Below are 18,343 nucleotides of genomic sequence, written 5' to 3'. Positions count from 1 at the left end.
CTCACATACAGGGGCCCTTTCAGATCCAGCGGACCATCCGTCTGACAGTCAGATCAGTAAATGACAACTCACAGAGAGGATCTCTGCAGACTGCAGGCTTGGGCTTTAGATTCACTAATGACATAACTGGAAGAAAGCAACTATCTGGATTCTCTCTCTATCACTGCAACTGAAATTCAAGGGCGAATAGGAGGAGGACAATTACTCAAAACTATGCTCTAACATACATTTATTTTTTTTGGAAACTTGCAAGCAGATATGACAAGTAATCCAAAGCAGACATGACTAGATATTGGCCAGGTAAAAAAGTTTTTTAGCCACTTTGAGATTATCAGCATTGGCTGCTAATCATGGTGCCTTGGACGATTCACAAAAATGTTGTTTTCTCCTTGTATCAAATTAAACATTCTACCAACCTCATCAATGTAAAATAAACCATTTCTGTTTACACTGTTAAAGTGAACTGTGTAAGAGTAATTACTGTGTAAAAGATTTTTCATTTGAAGTTTGATTTCAGTAAGTAATTTTGATACGAATAAACAGTATTACGCGTGTATAAATAATATACATGTTATGTATATATAAATACTGGTTTATGTATATATATATAAACTTGTTTCCACCAAGGAGTAAAAAAAGTAATTTAATTTTTTTTCTCTCGCAATTCTGACTTTTATATCATGCAATTTCCACTTATAAACTTGCAATTGTGAGTAAACACCTCACAATTGATTTGTTTTCTTAGAATTTGCTTTAACAAAAACTTTACTTAACACACACTTGTGTGTCAATATCTCGCAATTCTGCAAAAAAAGTTACAATTGCAAGATATAAACTTAAAATTGCAAGAAAGTCTATAACCTTGCAACCGCGAGAAACAAAGTCACGATTAAGAAGAAAAAGTCAAAATTGTGATATGTAAACTCGAAATTGCGAGATATAAACTGAACTGTATGAACTGTGAGAAATAAACTTGCAATTACGAATTTTTTATTTTTTTTTTATCTCATGGAGGAAATGGCCTTCTATAATATAAATATATAGATTGGTCAAACATGACAAATGAGAATATTTAGGTATATAATAGCGACATGAATTCTCACATTAATTTAGAGCTATTGATATGCTTACTGCTACTTTTGTGTGGTAACATCAAGCCTTAACACAAGACACTGTGCTTGTCTTTCAAAGCACTTTCGCAACAAAGCTTTTGATGTCAGAGTGTGTTAGGTCGATGTTACATCGTTTTGGAACATGAGACTGCTTGAAATGATACGTTCATGTGAGCTCGCAATTTATGCAAGAGCAATCAAGAGTAGTTAAGGAGAAAGAAAGAAAACAAAAACAAACAAAAAACAGAATAGGTAAACAAAGGGACATGAAACCGAGTACGGAATGAAGTGTGGAAGGAAGAACAAAAACAAACTAAAGGAAGAAAGAAAGAACAAACAAACAAGTAAAAGAAAGACAGACATGAACAAATAGTCAAACTTCGATTAATGTGAACTACATGATGGTGCACAATTTGTCAAACTGGTTTAGACCAAACAATCAGAGCAAGTGTGAAAACAGTCTCGGAGTCTCAGGAACACAAGGCTACAGAGCGTGAGAAGGTCTTCATCATCCTCCTCCTCCTCTTCTCCCCAGTGGTGGCCTATCTGCCTCGCTGTGGGGTCAGTGGAAAGACAGCGGAGCTTGGCATTAGAGCACAGGACCATGTGTCTGGGATATACAATGTTGTAAACACTTATTCTTTCTGTCCCACACACAAAGACTCTGGAAAGTCTTCCTCTCATGGCACGAACAAGACAAACGGCAACCTCCATCTCTCTAGATGCTCATCCGCTCCACCCGAAACTCTGAATCCTGTTTCCAAAAGCTTATCCAGGGAAACTTTCTGTCATGTTTGCCAGGGGGCAAGCAAAAAACGGATCTGAAGATGAGGAAGACTCAACCATGACGTGCAAGATGATGCAAGGATTTATGACTGGTAATTAGTATTAGCCTGCGCAAATTTCCTTGCAATGGACTGAGACAAATTACATGGACTGGAACCACGAGGCTCTCGAAAACCGATCCCACCTCATAGTTCCACCAAATCCCAGAGCTGGAACATGCCAAGAGCGGTTTGGAGCAGAAGGATCCTGCACTTGTAAAGCGGCCAGTGAAGGGTTAACACCAGACATGGCTATACATCAGTCTCAAAGGCTTTTCCAATCGCTCCCCCGTCTAACAGAAAAAAATAAAGTGGGGAGGGGGGCACTTCAAAGCCTTGTCATCTGGCATTGCAAAAAGCTGGTTTGAATTAACTTCAATTCTCCTTTCCATTTCCAAGTTCATGGTGAGAGTGCCTGGGCTTCTGGTTTTCATTACAGCCAATTTTCTTATCTTTTTTCTCCCTTTCTTCATCCTAGGGTTGATCCCCTGCAAATGCAATGTGGCACTGGCTGGGTAAATAAGAAGGTGCTGCCCGTAAGGCATGCATTGTCTCGAGAGGCCCACAAAACATCGCTGAGGAGGAAACACGACAAGTGGAGGGAGAGAAGGGGGAAAGAGAGAGAGAGGAGGGGGAGCAAGAAAGAGGCATGCATTAAGAGGGAAAGTGGTAAATGAGAAAAAAAGGAAAACAAGACAGGAAGAAAGATACAGAAGGAACAAACGAAAGACAGAATAAACAAATAAGAAAAAAGAACAAACAAACAAGCAATTTAAAGAAAGATATCGAAGGAACAAACAAACAAAAGAGAGACAAAAACAAATTATGCCAAAAGAACAATAGAAAAAGAGAAGGGTACAGAGGGAACAAACATACAAAATAAAAGACAGAACAAAGTAAAAAAGAAAGAACAATTTAAAGACAAAAAACAGAAACAACCGAAAGACAGAAATAATTAATGAAAAACAAAGACAGAAAGAACCAACATACAGACAAAAGACAGAATAATACAAATAAAATAATAGACAAAGAACAAATGAATAAACAAAAAACGAATATCAAAAAGACAAAAAGATAGACAAGGCAAAAAAAACTAAAGGAATAGTGAAAGAAAGAACAAACATAAATAATTAAAACAGACAATGTATAAACAAATGAAAGGAAGGATTATAGGAAGAAAAATACAAATTTACAACAAAAACAAAGACTAAAAAAACAAAAAAAGAACAAAACATTTATAAATAAAATGACAGAAATGATAGAGAACAAGAAAGAAAGAAAGAAAGAAAGAAAGGCGTGAGCAAGAAGGCAGTAGACAGAAATATATGAAGTGTTGTGTTCTGCCTCTGTCTCGAGGGATCATTAAATCAAACACTGAGAAACATTTGTGCGGAGCAGCTGATGACAGAAAACATGAGAGAGAGAGAAGCCCCTTTCACACTGCACGTCGGACCCGCAATATTCCCGTAACATTGCCTGGTCGCCTTCTGTGTGAAAGCAACCACGTCCCGGAATTGATTACCGAATCGAACCCGGGTCGGGGACCTAGTAACATTGCGGTAATCGATCCGGAACGAGCGCTGTGTGAACAAAAGCCAGATCTAATTCCGTATCGAAGTGATGACGCGCGTTATCGCGCGACTCTTTTACCGGCTGTTTTGAAGGAAGATCAACATTCGCGACGAAAACATATGTGCAAAATGTAATGAAGCAGAGATCAGTTAGTTCCTCACTTTCCGCGCTGACGCCGAGAATCTAGCGACCAGGGAACAATTACAGGAACACTTTACCCCTGTATTTGCCGGAATGGCAATGTGAAAGGGGCAAGAAAGAGAGAGAGAGAGAGAGAGAGAGAGAGAGAAAGAAGCCCCTTTCACACTGCCATTCAGGCAAATGCAGGGGTAAAGTGTTTCTGCAATTGGTCCCTGGTTGCTAGATTTGGCACTTTCACACTTCCAGTGATTAACCGGGATATGTGCGTGCTTTCACACACAACCCTTGAAGATCCCGTAACGACACGTGACATCAGCGCATGACGTGTAATGTACGAGTCGACAACGCTAGGCACGTTATACTTTCACTGAAGCAAGCAAACGAACTCAGCGTCAGCGCGGAAAGTGAGTAACTAACTGATCTCTGCTTCATTACAGTTTGCACATATGTTTTCGTCGCAAATGTTGATCTTCCTTCAAAACAGCCGGTAGAAGAGTCGCGCGATAACGCGCGTCATCACTTCGATACGGAATTAGATCTGGCTTTTGTTCACACAGCGCTCGTCCCGGGTCAAACCCCCCAATGTTACTAGGTCCCCAACACGGGTTCAATTCGGTAATCAATTTCGGGACGTGGTTGCTTTCACACAGAAGGCGACCCGGCAATGTTCTGGAAATATTGAGGGTCCGACGTGCAGTGTGAAAGTGGCTAGAGAGAGAGAGAGAGAGCGGTGGGAGTGAGTCGAGTCCCCTCATCTGGGTGGATCACGGGTGCACACAGATAACTGCTGCCCATGAACACAACTCTGAGTCACTTAACATGGAGTTTAATTGATGAGCAGATTTGAATTTAATTCAATTAAAATAATACTATCATTAGTCATTTAGCAGCAAGCTTTTTTTCATAACATTTTCTAGGTGTAATAAATATATCAATATATAAAACAAAATTAAACACTTGAAATAATGAGTAATAACTGCTTTTATGTAAATTATTAAATATATTTTGAACAATTTAACTTACTATACATACAGAGATAAACAGTTTCTGCAAATGTTTTGTTATTTTTGAACTAGTTAAATGTCTAATTTTCAAAATGTAAATAATCGCACATAGTAATTACAAGGTCATATCATTTATGCCAAACAATTAAGTGTTTAAAACACATTAAGATAGTGTGTTAAAACACTGAAATATGGTTTTCAATAAGAATTGTGTGCATTGCAGATGAACTCTTTGCTATCTAAAAGTGAGGGACAACATCTGACAACGCAGCTGTACAAGGATTTGTTTACTCTGAAACAGCAGATGTTTCTACAGGGGGATGAGGGCATTCTAGGTGCAAACGCCTGGTAGGCCCGGATGAATCCATATGAATGGACCAATAGACTGAAGGTGTTCACCAGCATTTGAGTACAGCAGCTGGCAACACACGTATCTGTGAGTCATATGGAAACATAAAGCAACTGAGAACAAGTCGCATCCCTGCAGGCTTCACGAAGGAAGATGTGCATCAAACTACAAAGCTTAAAAGCTTTTCCAACTGACTGATTCTCAATGGCCGAACCAGAGCATCTTAATACGGGTGCTGATGCAGATGAGATCAGGGGGAGATCTGAGGTCAGATGCACAGACTGGTCGGACTCAGCTGGCATCGCTTACACCCTGCGTGCGGAGAGGGGAGGGAATTTATCGAAGAAATGTTGGGGAGAGATTTACAACAACAGTCGGAAAGACTGAGAGCGTGCTGATTGGGTCAAAGAGAAGGAGGTGGTCATTTTCTTTTTTTTAAATGGATGAGGTAGGACTATCCCTGTCTTATCATCGCCCTGCAGTGGGCCATATTTTAGCCATCTACCTGCCGAAGCAGCCTGAACGCGTTGGGCACGGAGGCCCCTCTTCAAAGAGCATCTCGAATCGGCCGTGCAACGCACCGTGAGGGAGGGGGTTATTAATAGCCTCAAACACCAATGCTAATGGGGCTCAGCTTTACTGGCTCACCATCAAAGACTCCCATCAGCCCCCGCTACAGATAAAAGGGACAGTTCAACGGATGAGCAGTGCTTATACAAATTGTTACAAGACCCCGTTCTCCAACCAATTCTCTAACAACTGCTTACAGCTCGTGAAAATCCCTGTGAAAATGGGGCTTTTCACACTCTTTGGCTGTCATATGGGTGTCAGTTAACAATATTAAACTAGTGAGTTGGTTTGGCTCTATTTACCTATCTATTAAGTAGGTTTCACTTTAAGAGATCATGAAGCTGACACAAAAGCAAAAAAGTATGTACAAAAGACAATCCCATATGTGCTGTGACAAATTTAATGAAAACATCTAAAGTTCACATTAAAAATGCAATCTCTTAATGCACTGCCAAAATAAGCAAAAATGAATCAAAGTCAATGAACACCACAATAGTTTCAAATTGGTCAATTATGAGGTTTCACCATAGAAGCTGTTGCCTGTGTTGCCGGTTTTGGAAAAGAACCTTTGATTTCTCTTTGAAATAGTTTTATTAATGACAATTTATGTCAGGCTGAAAAAGAAAAAGTCAATTGCTCCAACCCATCAAAGTGGAGTGTTTCCCCTTTAGCTTTTAAGAGTCAGTTAGGATTCTACTGTGTTCTCAATCATTAAATACTTTTTTAGAGTTACAAAGTGTGGTGAAACAGAGTCCTTCTATTGGCTTCGAGGTCACTGGGGTTGCAATAAAAGGACATTGCCTTCAATAAATTCAGCCCTATACAGGCCACTCTCTGGCACATGTGCCCACATAAAATCTGTGCAGCTGCTGGTGATATAAATAGACGGAGGGAGTAAATAAGTATTCACTGAAATTAATACATAATAAACACTGTAAGGCAAATATCACTCCGTGTTAGTTAGAGCATTTTCTGATTAGTTAGGTCAAGTATCTACCGATTCTTTCATCAGTATGGTGTCACCGGCTGCCCAACTTCGATCCATCTTGCACATTTCCAAATAACATTCGATTCTGAGTGGGAAACATGGATTCTGAACCGGCCACTAAAACCTGCTGGTCTTGAGCAAAGTGATGAAAACGGAAACTAAAATTAAAATGAAAACTATAAATACAAACTATAACTCTAAAATTACTCAAAAACAACAATCAACAAAGCTGATGTGGCTCCTATTTTCACCTTGCTACAATACAACAGTATTCTATGTTTCTGTTAGGGCTTGCACAGACTGGTCGAGTAGTTGAGTGATTGAATACTTCAACCAGTAGTCATCGCTGTCAGAAACAATCGACTAGTCGAGCATGCATTAACCATAATGCATACAAAGTTTGCAAGTACAGAGTTTGCAAGTACGACATGAATTTTAGGATTACAATATTGCGTGTAGCTGTTACTTTCTATGATCTTATCTATGTTGCATGTAAAATTAAAAATATGAAAAATGTTGTGATTGTTACAGACCCAAATACAGATACAAATACTGGATGTTACTTGAACATTTTCATATGTAATGTCATAATTATAAAGTTTTGGCAATTTACATATGTAATTGTTGCATACGGCTATGAATTAATAAATGTCTATTGATTAAAAAAAAACTATTCAATGTCTTTTCGTTTACAATAGCATGAACCACAAGTAGTCGAGTAACTCGCGTATTTTTTAAATAAAAAAATCGACTAGTAGAAATCAGTAGTCGTGCAACCCCTAGTTTCTGTACACTTGTTAGTTTAACAAACAATTTTAATTACAAAAAGCATTGTTTGTATTGACTGCTATGAAATATATGACCCTGGCTGACTCCAACACAAAAGACAGCTCATGATGGCAAAAAGATGCTGAACTACATTTACAGTTTTATATTTGTAAACAAAGACCGTAACATGCTATGTGAAGCTTATGTAGAATGTGGCTAGTTTTGGTGTAAAAGGTTATATACACATGACGGTGTTACCTGAATGCTGCTAGATAGTCTGCGTCCCCCATTGGTGGCTCCAGACCACCGGTGAAGGCCATGTTCAAAGTAAAGCCCACGCCTGGACCAATGCCCACCTACAGACAAACCACAAATTAAATTCAATTAAATGCGTGGTTTAGTAAAAAAAAGTTCTTGTTGGAGCAGATGAGCAAGCATTATGAATCATGCACATTCAAACTTCCCCAGGGAAACCACTAAATTAAGGCTTATATCACAGAGCCTATAAAGGATGAACAATTATGACCATAGTACAACTGTAATGAGGTTTTATTCGAAAGCCAAATGGACTTTGACTAATACCAGAATTTAGGGTTACATGGAGTCAATTTAATTTTCAATCCCCTCATTAGTCCAGAGGCCGGAGCTGACTTACCGGAATTAATGATAATGAGCATTAATTATAACTGAGAGGAATTGGAGACAAATAAGAGGAAAAGAAGAACACAACTATGTTTTGCTCTACTTATGTCAGGTTGATGTCTGATATATTTACATATTCAGATTATACAGTGGGGTTAAATTCAAGTGAAAAAAAAAAAAAACCTGTATAAAACCTGACAATTTCCAAAGAAATAAAAAGAACATCTGTCTGTGCAAACAAATCACTGGATGATATCACAAATTTGCTTAGTGACCAAGAAATAGTGCAGAATTTGAATTTTTTTCTTTCTTAATTTTCCCCATTTTTTTTCTCAGTGCGGTATTCCAATATTGGTATTATTATATTATTAAATATTGGTATTAAATGTTGTATTTCTCTTGCATTTTTAATTTACATGCAACAGCAGCTGCTCGGTATACATTCTGGTTCAAACAATTTATATTGAAAACAAATATAAACAAAAGAGATGAATTAAAAGAATAATACTTTCATTTAGAATTAAACTGATCAAAAGCGACAGTAAAGACTTTTCCTCTATATTATTACCTACGATTCAAATTAAAGCTCTTCTTTATTTTTATTCAAAGAATCACGGTTTGTACAAAAATATTACGCAGCATAACTTATCCACATTGATGATAACAAGAAATGTTTCTTGAGCAGCAAATCGGCATACTAGAATGATTTCTGAAGGATCATGTGACACTGAAGACTGGAGTAATGATACTGAAAATATAGCTTTGAATCACAGAAATATATTAAATATCTACAATATATTAAGTATATACAAATAGAAAACAGTTCATTTAAATCATAGAATATTTCAACATTTTTTACAGATTTTTTTTTTTTTTTTTCCTGTTTTGAAACTTCTGAATGGCAGTGTATATCAAATGACATTGAAAATGCACATAAAACCCACCTCATCAGGGGCTCCACTGCCAGGGAAGAAGTTCCCATCATCGTAGCGATGGAGAGACACATACAGGACATTAGGGTCACTGTAGAAGGCCTGTTGAGTCCCATTGCCATGGTGAACATCCTAATACACAACAGTACATATCATTTAAATGTTATCTGTTTGTTCTAGTGACCATTAAGAAATCAGAAGTCAAAAAGAGATTTAGAAAAAAAAAAGCTTTATAGTTTAGAAACAGTGGTGGACAGTAACGGAGTAGCTTTACTTCGTTACTGTACTTAAGTACATTTTTCAAGTATCTGTACTTTACTGGAGTAGTTTTATTTTGAGCAACTTTTACTTTTACTTCACTACATTCCAAAGCATAAAATCGTACTTTTTACTTCACTACATTTCATAAAACATATCGTTACTCCCTATAATATCACGTGCTCCGACACTCAGAAGCGGTGTCTGATTCATCATGAACGAACTGAGTCTTTTCAAAAGAAACTTTTAAATCGGATGGCGAATCACACCAAACGATTCGTTTACGAATTAGAATGATCCGATTGCAGCTGTTCTGGAGTCGACCACTCACTGATTCAAATGAACCGTTTAGTGCGAGTCACCAGAAGTAAGAACCGGGAGATCTTGTGAGCGCGCGTGCGTCTAATTTTTAAGTAAGTTATGTCGAAATTTTCGATTAATTATTGTAACTGAAAATCATATTTAGGTCAAAACTGTCAGTTGTTTGGGAACTAAATCCGTTGTAAAGAGAGATCTATTTAAGCCCATGCACTCAAATGCTCGAGTGCAGACGATGCAGACACATCAATTTTATGTAAAAAAAAAAAAAACAACCACAACAACAAAAAAACCTTAAAACAACACAGATTAAATACAATAACTCATGCATGTTCAAATTCACCGCTGCCGTAATGTTAACAGTTTTATTAAAATGTCCTATGTGACGTCTGTTTTTATATTGTTTATCGACAGTAACGTTATACATATGTATATTGTTTGGATTAACTTGACGAGTAGACAGACATGAATGTTCATCGTACTGAAAATAAGTAAATATTGTTAGCTGATGCTAACTGTCTAGCTAACAAGCTTGTTGGTGCTAAGTTGATGTAATTTTTATAAATGTCCAAATATTTTTATTCAGCCACATATAGATAGATAGATAGATAGATAGATAGATAGATAGATAGATAGATTACATCTGGTTAGAAAAGAAAGGATGTGATGTTCAGAACATGGTAACTACAGTAATTATCAAAGTAGGAAGAGATGCACCCCGTTTGGCCAGGGGTGTTTTTAAACCACAGACAAGATTTGAGAAGGAAAAAATCATTATGAAATTTTTTTTATTATTTTTTTCCTTAAAATGTTCTTCCTAACTTCAGGCCTTATTATCATGTCATATATACAGTACAGACCAAAAGTTTGGACACACCGTCTCATTCAAAGAGTTTTCTGTATTTTCATGACTATGAAAATTGAAGATTCACACTGAAGGCATCAAAACTATGAATTAACACATGTGGAATTATATATGGAATTATATACATAACAAAAAAGTGTGAAACAACTGAAAATATGTCATATTGTAGGTTCTTCAAAGTAGCCACCTTTTGCTTTGATTACTGCTTTGCACACTCTTGGCATTCTCTTGATGAGCTTCAAGAGGTAGTCACCTGAAATGGTCTTCCAACAGTCTTGAAGGAGTTCCCCGAGAGATGCGTAGCACTTGTTGGTTCTTTTGCCTTCTGTCTGAGGTCCAGCTCACCCCTAAACCATCTCAATTGGGTTCAGGTCCGGTGACTGTGAAGGCCAGGTCATTTGGCGCAGCACCCCATCACTCTCCTTCTTGGTCAAATAGCCCTTGATGCCTTCAGTGTGACTCTACAATCTTCATAGTCATGAAAATAAAGAAAACTCTTTGTATGAGTTTTCCAAACTTTTGGTCTGTACTGTAACTTTGATGTTCTGTAAAACAACTAACTTTAAAATACTTTGTTCTTACTGGTGAAAATCAGATGGTCATCTCTGTTTTCTCTCAGGTACATCACAGTGTAAGCTTCACAGTGAACATTACTCTCATCAGCGTAGTCCATATCAACAACAAAAATATATTTTGACTCCATATAGTGGTTATTTTGGAAAAAATCCCAGGTATTTTGAGCAGTAGGATTATAAAAAAATGTGCTAATATAAAATTAAATTAAGTAGCCTATGTAAAATTGCAAACATCTATCTTGCAGTACTTTTTTACTTAAGTACATAAAAACTCGAGTACTTTTGTACTTTCACTTGAGTAAAATTGGAAAAGGAGTACTTTTACTTTTACTGGAGTAATATTTTACCATATGTATCTGTACTTTTACTCAAGTACTTGATTTGTGTACTTCGTCCACCACTGTTTAGAAAGTATAGATATAGTGTAAACATACATGATGCACTGTAGACATACACAGGAATTACACAGTGGAGATGAAATGTAACATTAAGAAAAAAAACAGAAAATTCAATAATGCAATATAATGCAGAATTTTTGAATTGTTCAGGCTGAATATAAAAACTGTTCTTGTGCCTGGCTCTCAGAGGGCAACAGTTGAAAGAGAGAGTGGGCTGGGTGTGTGGGGTCCAAAGTGATTTTCTTGGCCCTTTTCCTCACTCTGGAGGTGTAAAGATATTGGAAGTTGAGCGAGGGGGACCAATAATCTTCTCAGCTGTCCTGACTGTCTTTTGTAGTCTCTTGATGTCTGATTTGGTGGTTGAAGCAAACCAGACAGTTATGGATGAACACTGGATGGACTCATTGACGGCTGAGTAAAACAGTTTCAGATGCTCTTGTGGCAGGTTGAACTTCCTCAGCTGGCGAAGGAAGAACAACCTCTGCTGGGCCTTTTTAACAATGGATTCAATGAGTGTCCCACCTCAGGTCCTGAGAGATGGTGGTGCCCAGGAACCTGAATGACTTCACTACAGCCACAGTGTTGTCCATGATGGTGAGTTTCTCTTGAAATCTTGAAATCTACTATTATCTCAACTGTTGGGCGTGTTCAGATCCAGGTTGTTGTGACTGCACCAGACAGCCAGCTCTTTAACCTCCTGTCTGGAAGCAGACTCGTCTCGTTGTTTATGAGGTCGATGATGGTAGTATCATCTGCAAATTTCAGGAGCTTGACAGAAGGGTCTTTTGCAGTGCATTAATTTGTATACAGGGAGAAGAGAAGTGGGGAGAGCACACATCCCTGAGGGGCACCAGTGCTGAGTTTGCCCAGCCTCAATAGCTGCAAATTTCAGGAGCTTGACAGAAGGGTCTTTTGCAGTGCATTAATTTGTATACAGGGAGAAGAGAAGTGGGGAGAGCACACATCCCTGAGGGGCACCAGTGCTGAGTTTGCCCAGCCTCAATAGCTGCTGCCAATCTGACAGGAAGCTCTTGATCTACTGACAGATCGGGGTGAGCATGGAGAGCTCAGCCAGTTTGTCAGAGAGAAAATCCAGCATAATGGTATTGAAGGTCATGCTGAAGTCCACAAATAAGATCATTGCCTAAGTCTCAAGTCTATCAAGATGTTGCAGAAAATAACACATGATCCACAAACCTGTTTGCTCTGTACACAAACTGAAGAGGATCCATCAAGGGTCCTGTGTTGTCTTTCATATTGGCCAACACCAGTCAAAATAGCATCAAACAATTGTATTTTGTTAAACAACGTAAAAGTCAGATGTTGTTGAAAAACATGTTGACACTCTGTTGTGTTCGCATTGGAATGATAAGTGTGTAAAAATCTTTTCTGAGTCGTCTGTGATGCAGGAGGGCCGTTTAAGAGAACTGTATTCTTCTGTAAAAAAATTGTTTCATGTCTGCCACTGTGTCACGGTCAGCTTCCCCGTGTGACAGACAGGAGGAAATGAAGACATTTAAAAGGCCTGATGTCCTGATGCCACATGTCTTCCTGTGCATGCGAACCCATTTCAGGCTACCACTGGCCGAAGATCAGACAGATAACGTCCCACATGCCATGAAACATTTTTCATTATACACAATAAAATAGTTTATCTACAAAAAAAAGTAATAAATTAGTAAAAATAAATGAATGCATTTAAAATATAAAATGTAATATTTTGTAATATTTTAATTCATTTAAAACATTTTAAATATTTAATGCATTTAAAATTCCATAAATTGTTTACATTGCAAAAAAAAATGTGCAAAATATTTAATTTTAACACACATACACAAATAGAAATTATGATGTTTTATAAATATTTAAATTCTGAAATTTATATGCATGAAATAATATATTTTATTATAAAGTAATATTATAAATGAAACATATATAATATTACATTTATATTAACTAACTAACTTTTAATAAAAGTTATTTATATATATATATATATATATATAAATGCAAAAGAAATATAATTTACATATTTTCTTGATGTTTTGCAAATATTTAATTTGAATGAAATACTTAATTTATTAAATATATTAATATTTTGCTATAAAATTAATATTAGATTAATATATATATATATATATATATATATATATATATATTTTTTTTTTTTTTTTCTCTAGCATATTCTATGTTTAATTCCCACTCATGGCACTGATTATGTTAGCAAAAAAAGAAAATTATAACACTGTGATAAAAGAATAAAAAAAAAATTGTGATTTATTGAAAATGATGGGTGCATTTTTTCCACTGTTAATATATGCACCAATGTCTCTGTTTGGGACAATGAGAAATGAGATTATCTGTAGAATTCAGTTTGGTAACTCTAGTGGCACATAAATAGGAAAAGGGACATTATTAATAAAAAGAATATAAACTGACTGAACTTACCCAGTCTACAATGAGAATCTTACTGACGTTGAGTCTCTGCTGCAGGAGTTTGGCTGCAATGGCCACCGAGTTGAAATAGCAAAATCCCCTGTTATGTGTCAAAAACAAAAAGCACAAAACATGATGTGAGAGAGAGCACAGAGCCGGGGCAGTCAGCTGGTGTGTGATCTGTGGTGGAGGGCTTGATCGTGTGCGTCTGAGAAGTAGACCTCCTGGCCTGATGGATTGTCTCATTTCACTAATGACACAATTCACCCACTGCGTCCTGGCTTGACATCAGAGCGGAAGAACAGGGCCTGGCCCACCAAACCTCAGTCTGCTCCCCAAACACGGCATCAATGGAACAATCCTTTTATTTAACCTTTCACCATAGAGACTGAGGAACACTCATTTACTTCAAACCTTTCCGTAATGAGGGAGACGCACTGGGAATAAAGATGGGAGGAGCGGCTGTGAAGCTCCAGCCTTTAAGAGCAGCAAAGTTCGGCAATTAGAGGGAATTCAGTCCCACGTTCATGATCCCTGACATTAATTTGGATAAAACATCAAGCTTTAAGATAAATAAGACTGCATTCAAGTTGCTGAGCTGAGCATCGAGAACCCTGTGTACCCAAATCAGCTCAAACAAAGTCTGAAGCATGCAATAAAATGCTTCCAGATCGGCAATAAATTGTACTTTTCAGGAATAAAGTACAGAGGAGACCTGAAACTGTTTCATGTTTTAGCATTTAGTCAGTAAAAAGAAGTGCTTAAACTCCAGAAAATGTTGATTGAAATAGTGAAGTCAAATGAATGGTTACATATGTTGATTTGTAATTAGACAGTAAAATATTATTTTTCAAAGATATAAATAAAACATAAATGATTAGAGTAGAAGAAAATACAATTTTCCTTTACGTTTTTGAATGAAAAATTTCATGTTTATGTCAATAACACTTACCATTTATTTGTAATTATTTGTAATATTTCAGAGTAAAATTGTTTAAAAAAAAATTTTCAGTGCACTGACAAACATATTCATCCAGAAAAAGTATTTGATTATTTTTTTCTTACAATTAATTTAATAATTCTAGACATTTCTTTGTAGTAATTTGCGGTTTTCTAGAAATTTCACAGTGAATATTTTTCAACATTATTTTTTAAGTGCAATGATAAATATATTCACCCAAAAAAAACTATTTGTTTGATTATTTTTTTCAAGTAATTTTTCTTACAAATACTTAGGTAACAATGTTGAATTTTTAAGTTAGACAAATGAAGTCATTATTACAATGTGTAAAAATCAAGAAAATGGGGCAATTTGCTTTCATTTCTCAAATTATACACATAAACAATTTAAAATATCTTTCGTTTTGAATAGAGACAATTCTGTGGTAAAACGGTTGACATATATCTTAAATTAATAATTAAATAAAATATTTTATAATCATTTGTTATTTTTATACTCTATAATTGAATGGATTTACAGTAAAAATTATTAGATTTTTCATTTAAAAACATATATTTTTTTAATTATATATTTTAGTAGAGTTCTATGGTAGAGTCAAAACTCTAATCAAGTCTAGTCAAACTACAGGAATCCCTCTCGGATACAGAAGACACACTCCAAAGTCGACCTTACTCAAGAAAAATGCAGTTTATAACACACGCTAGTCCTTCCAAATAAATCTGGCACGAGTCATAGTGGAGATAACATCGGCGTACTGTGCTGCATTCACCTCAGCGACAGCCAGCGTGAGAGCTGGAAGTCCTGTTGTCTTGCTGAGAAGAGTGCTGGAATTAATTTACGTGAGAGGATAGTGTGTGTCACACTGCTGTATGGCACTGTGTGTGTTTAAAGTGATGCTGATATGGGCTGTGGAGTGTGTTGGAGATCACACAGAGACAGTGACGTACATGGGAGTGCTCTCCTCAGCGTGGTGTCCTGGAGGTCGCACCACAGCAAAGCCGTTCTGTCAACACAAAAACACAAAGCGTCTCAGACCCTGGAAGTGACCTTAAAGTCTTGAAATACTATTTGATTTCAAAGTAATGTACGACAGATGATCAAAAAAAAAAAAAAAAAAAAAAATCAATTAAAATTATACATTAATAAAAAAATAAAAAAAAAAAAAAAAAATAATAATAATAATAATAATAATAATAAATATATATATATATATATATATATATATATATAAACATTTAATATAAAGAAAGAAAATAAAAATGGGGGAAAAAGAGAATAGAATGGGGGAACAAACTAAGGATTACAAAGGATTTAGAAATATCTAAAGACATTGAACCCAAAAAGAGCTATTTCTATGTAATTAAATATGTTGTCTCTATAAAAAATTTATAAGTAATTATTAAAATAAATATATAAAGGGACAATTTCTAATCAATATTCAGTGCTGGATAATTTATACTTTTTTGGGAAGTTTAATGCAATATTTAATTATAACAATACATTTTAATCTATTAGTTCCAATTCAATAGCTATTTTAGCAATGATCAACTCATTTATTTTTTATACATATTTTGGCTGACTGCACATCCATATTTATTTATTGATTAGCTGTGATTTTGTCTTATATTATTTTATGCAGCATTTCTCTTCCACTGAGGATAGAATACACTAGAATCTGTTGCACTGAGTCTGGCTTGGACAGAGTATAATAGTGGTGCAAAAACATCATTCCAAAGTGGATGCTACCAAGTTTCCGCATGCCGACCCACGGCTACTGAGAGAAAGAGGACTTTTCACATTGGGTTGCCTGCATCTGCATGATATTGCTACCCTTCCTCACTCCAGAGGATATTATTATATCCAGAGAATGAGAGTAAAAAAAGAGAAGGAGAAGTGTTTGGAATGCAGCTGATGATTGTGGATGATGTAGGTGTAGTGTGTTTTTGAAAGTGATGACAGATGTATTTCAGAGTGTTATGTTACTGGGGTGGGCGGGAGCTCGGTCAGGGTTAGGTTACGCTCTGGAATCTTTGCATTATGTGAGTAGAGAGTAGTCTTTTGGGTGACTTCCTGTGAGCTCTGAGGATTCCCCAGGTCACCTGACCCCAGACAAACACTAGAGAGGCTGCAACTCACCTCATTATGAGTCAAACAAGCCAGAGGGGAAATATAAAAAAGCTTATTTCTGCCAGGAAATACATTTTATTTATTTATTTAATACAGTATTACACAATTGAAAGCTTACATTTCACAACTTTGACTTTTCTTCTCAAGAATCCTGTTTACATCTCATAATTCTGACTTTTTTCTTGGAAATCTGAGTTCACATCTCGCAATTCTGAATTTATATCTCCCAAGGAAAAAAAAACGAGAAAAGTCAGAACTGTGAGGAAAAAAGCTTTATTTATTTATTTTATTTAGCTTTATTTCTATTATTATTCCGTGGCATAAATAAGCTTCCACTGAAATCACATCTGTGAAATGCTCCAAATTCCGACTGGCTGAGCATAAATCATACATCTGTGAGCCCTGAGTGTGTGAGAGAGTGTCAGTCTTACCCTGAGCTCTCCTGAAGCCACCTTAAACACCAGATCCACCACAGACCCCACAGCCAGACGAGCAGCACTGGACGAGTGAACTTCATTCCAGATAGTGTCACTGTCAACCTGTTCACACACAAACACAGGGCTGGTGCATTAGGCTAGAGATGACACTGGAAATGCTATCAAGTGTGATTCCCCCCCAAAAAAGATAATAATAATTATAAAAAAATCTTTAAATAAACAAGTTAAGTTAGCTGATAGGATTTATATCTTTGGTACCTTTTACTCAATACATTATTGTATTGGTTCTACTTAATAAAAAAAAAAATCAAGCTTGATAAATAAAGTATAAAAATATAAAATTGATACATACAATGTAAATATATATATATATATATATATATATATATATATATATATATATATATATATATATATATATATATATATATATATAATGTATATAAATGTAAAAAAAAATATGTTTGTGGATAAAAATGCATATTAAAAGTTACAGATATTTTTTTAAAAAAAGCATAAAACAATATGTAAAAATGTCAATATAAAAAAAAAATCTATATAGAAATTAATTAAAATAAAACAAGAAAGAGTAAATATAGTTGTGCATTTTATGTTATCAATAGATTTAATGTTTCATGAAAATTCATAATACACCCAATGAGTTAAATGGTATTGTGCATCCTTATGTTAGCGACCACTGAACAATATTCAGCAGTTGTTAGCAAGTCTCCTCATGAACCCACGTCTATGAGGACAGGGAAGTCTCTCGCCCCAGTGTTTTCTCACCGCTGACAGACTCCACAGGACAGAAGTGAGATGTTTACTCAAGCAGACAGCAAACAGACAGAGCAGAGTACATGAGGCCTTCGCACCCAACCGTTCCCAAACATCCTCTTTTGTGCCCTTCTCGTTCACAGAGGAGCTTGATTGCTGAGCAATCAGGAAGAGAAAACGACACATCAAGATCAACACACACCAACAGCATGATCACAAAGAAGCAAGAGGCTCTTATGGCACCTAATGCACAACCCAAAGGGCACGGCATGTTGGGAGTTTAGGGCAGACA

General features: G+C 36.2%; 1 protein-coding gene across 5 annotated transcripts in view; it reads right to left on the bottom strand.

Moving 5' to 3' along the window:
- hdac4 (histone deacetylase 4) overlaps window positions 1-18,343 on the bottom strand; it is a 197,188-nt gene that overhangs the window by 23,661 nt on the left and 155,184 nt on the right. For all 5 annotated transcript variants that reach the window (XM_052606715.1, XM_052606716.1, XM_052606719.1 and 2 more), the window contains 5 exons: window positions 17,272-17,379; window positions 15,661-15,716; window positions 13,765-13,852; window positions 8,915-9,034; window positions 7,587-7,684 (listed from right to left, as the gene is read on the bottom strand). In XM_052606715.1, the coding sequence (XP_052462675.1) occupies window positions 7,587-7,684; window positions 8,915-9,034; window positions 13,765-13,852; window positions 15,661-15,716; window positions 17,272-17,379 (470 nt within the window). The remainder of the gene's footprint in view (window positions 1-7,586; window positions 7,685-8,914; window positions 9,035-13,764; window positions 13,853-15,660; window positions 15,717-17,271; window positions 17,380-18,343) is intronic.

This window comes from Carassius gibelio, chromosome A9 (genome assembly GCF_023724105.1).
Source record: "Carassius gibelio isolate Cgi1373 ecotype wild population from Czech Republic chromosome A9, carGib1.2-hapl.c, whole genome shotgun sequence".
Classification (NCBI taxonomy): Eukaryota; Metazoa; Chordata; class Actinopteri; order Cypriniformes; family Cyprinidae; genus Carassius; species Carassius gibelio.
Note: the sequence above shows the minus strand (reverse complement) of the source record. Positions and strands in the feature narration are given on the sequence as shown.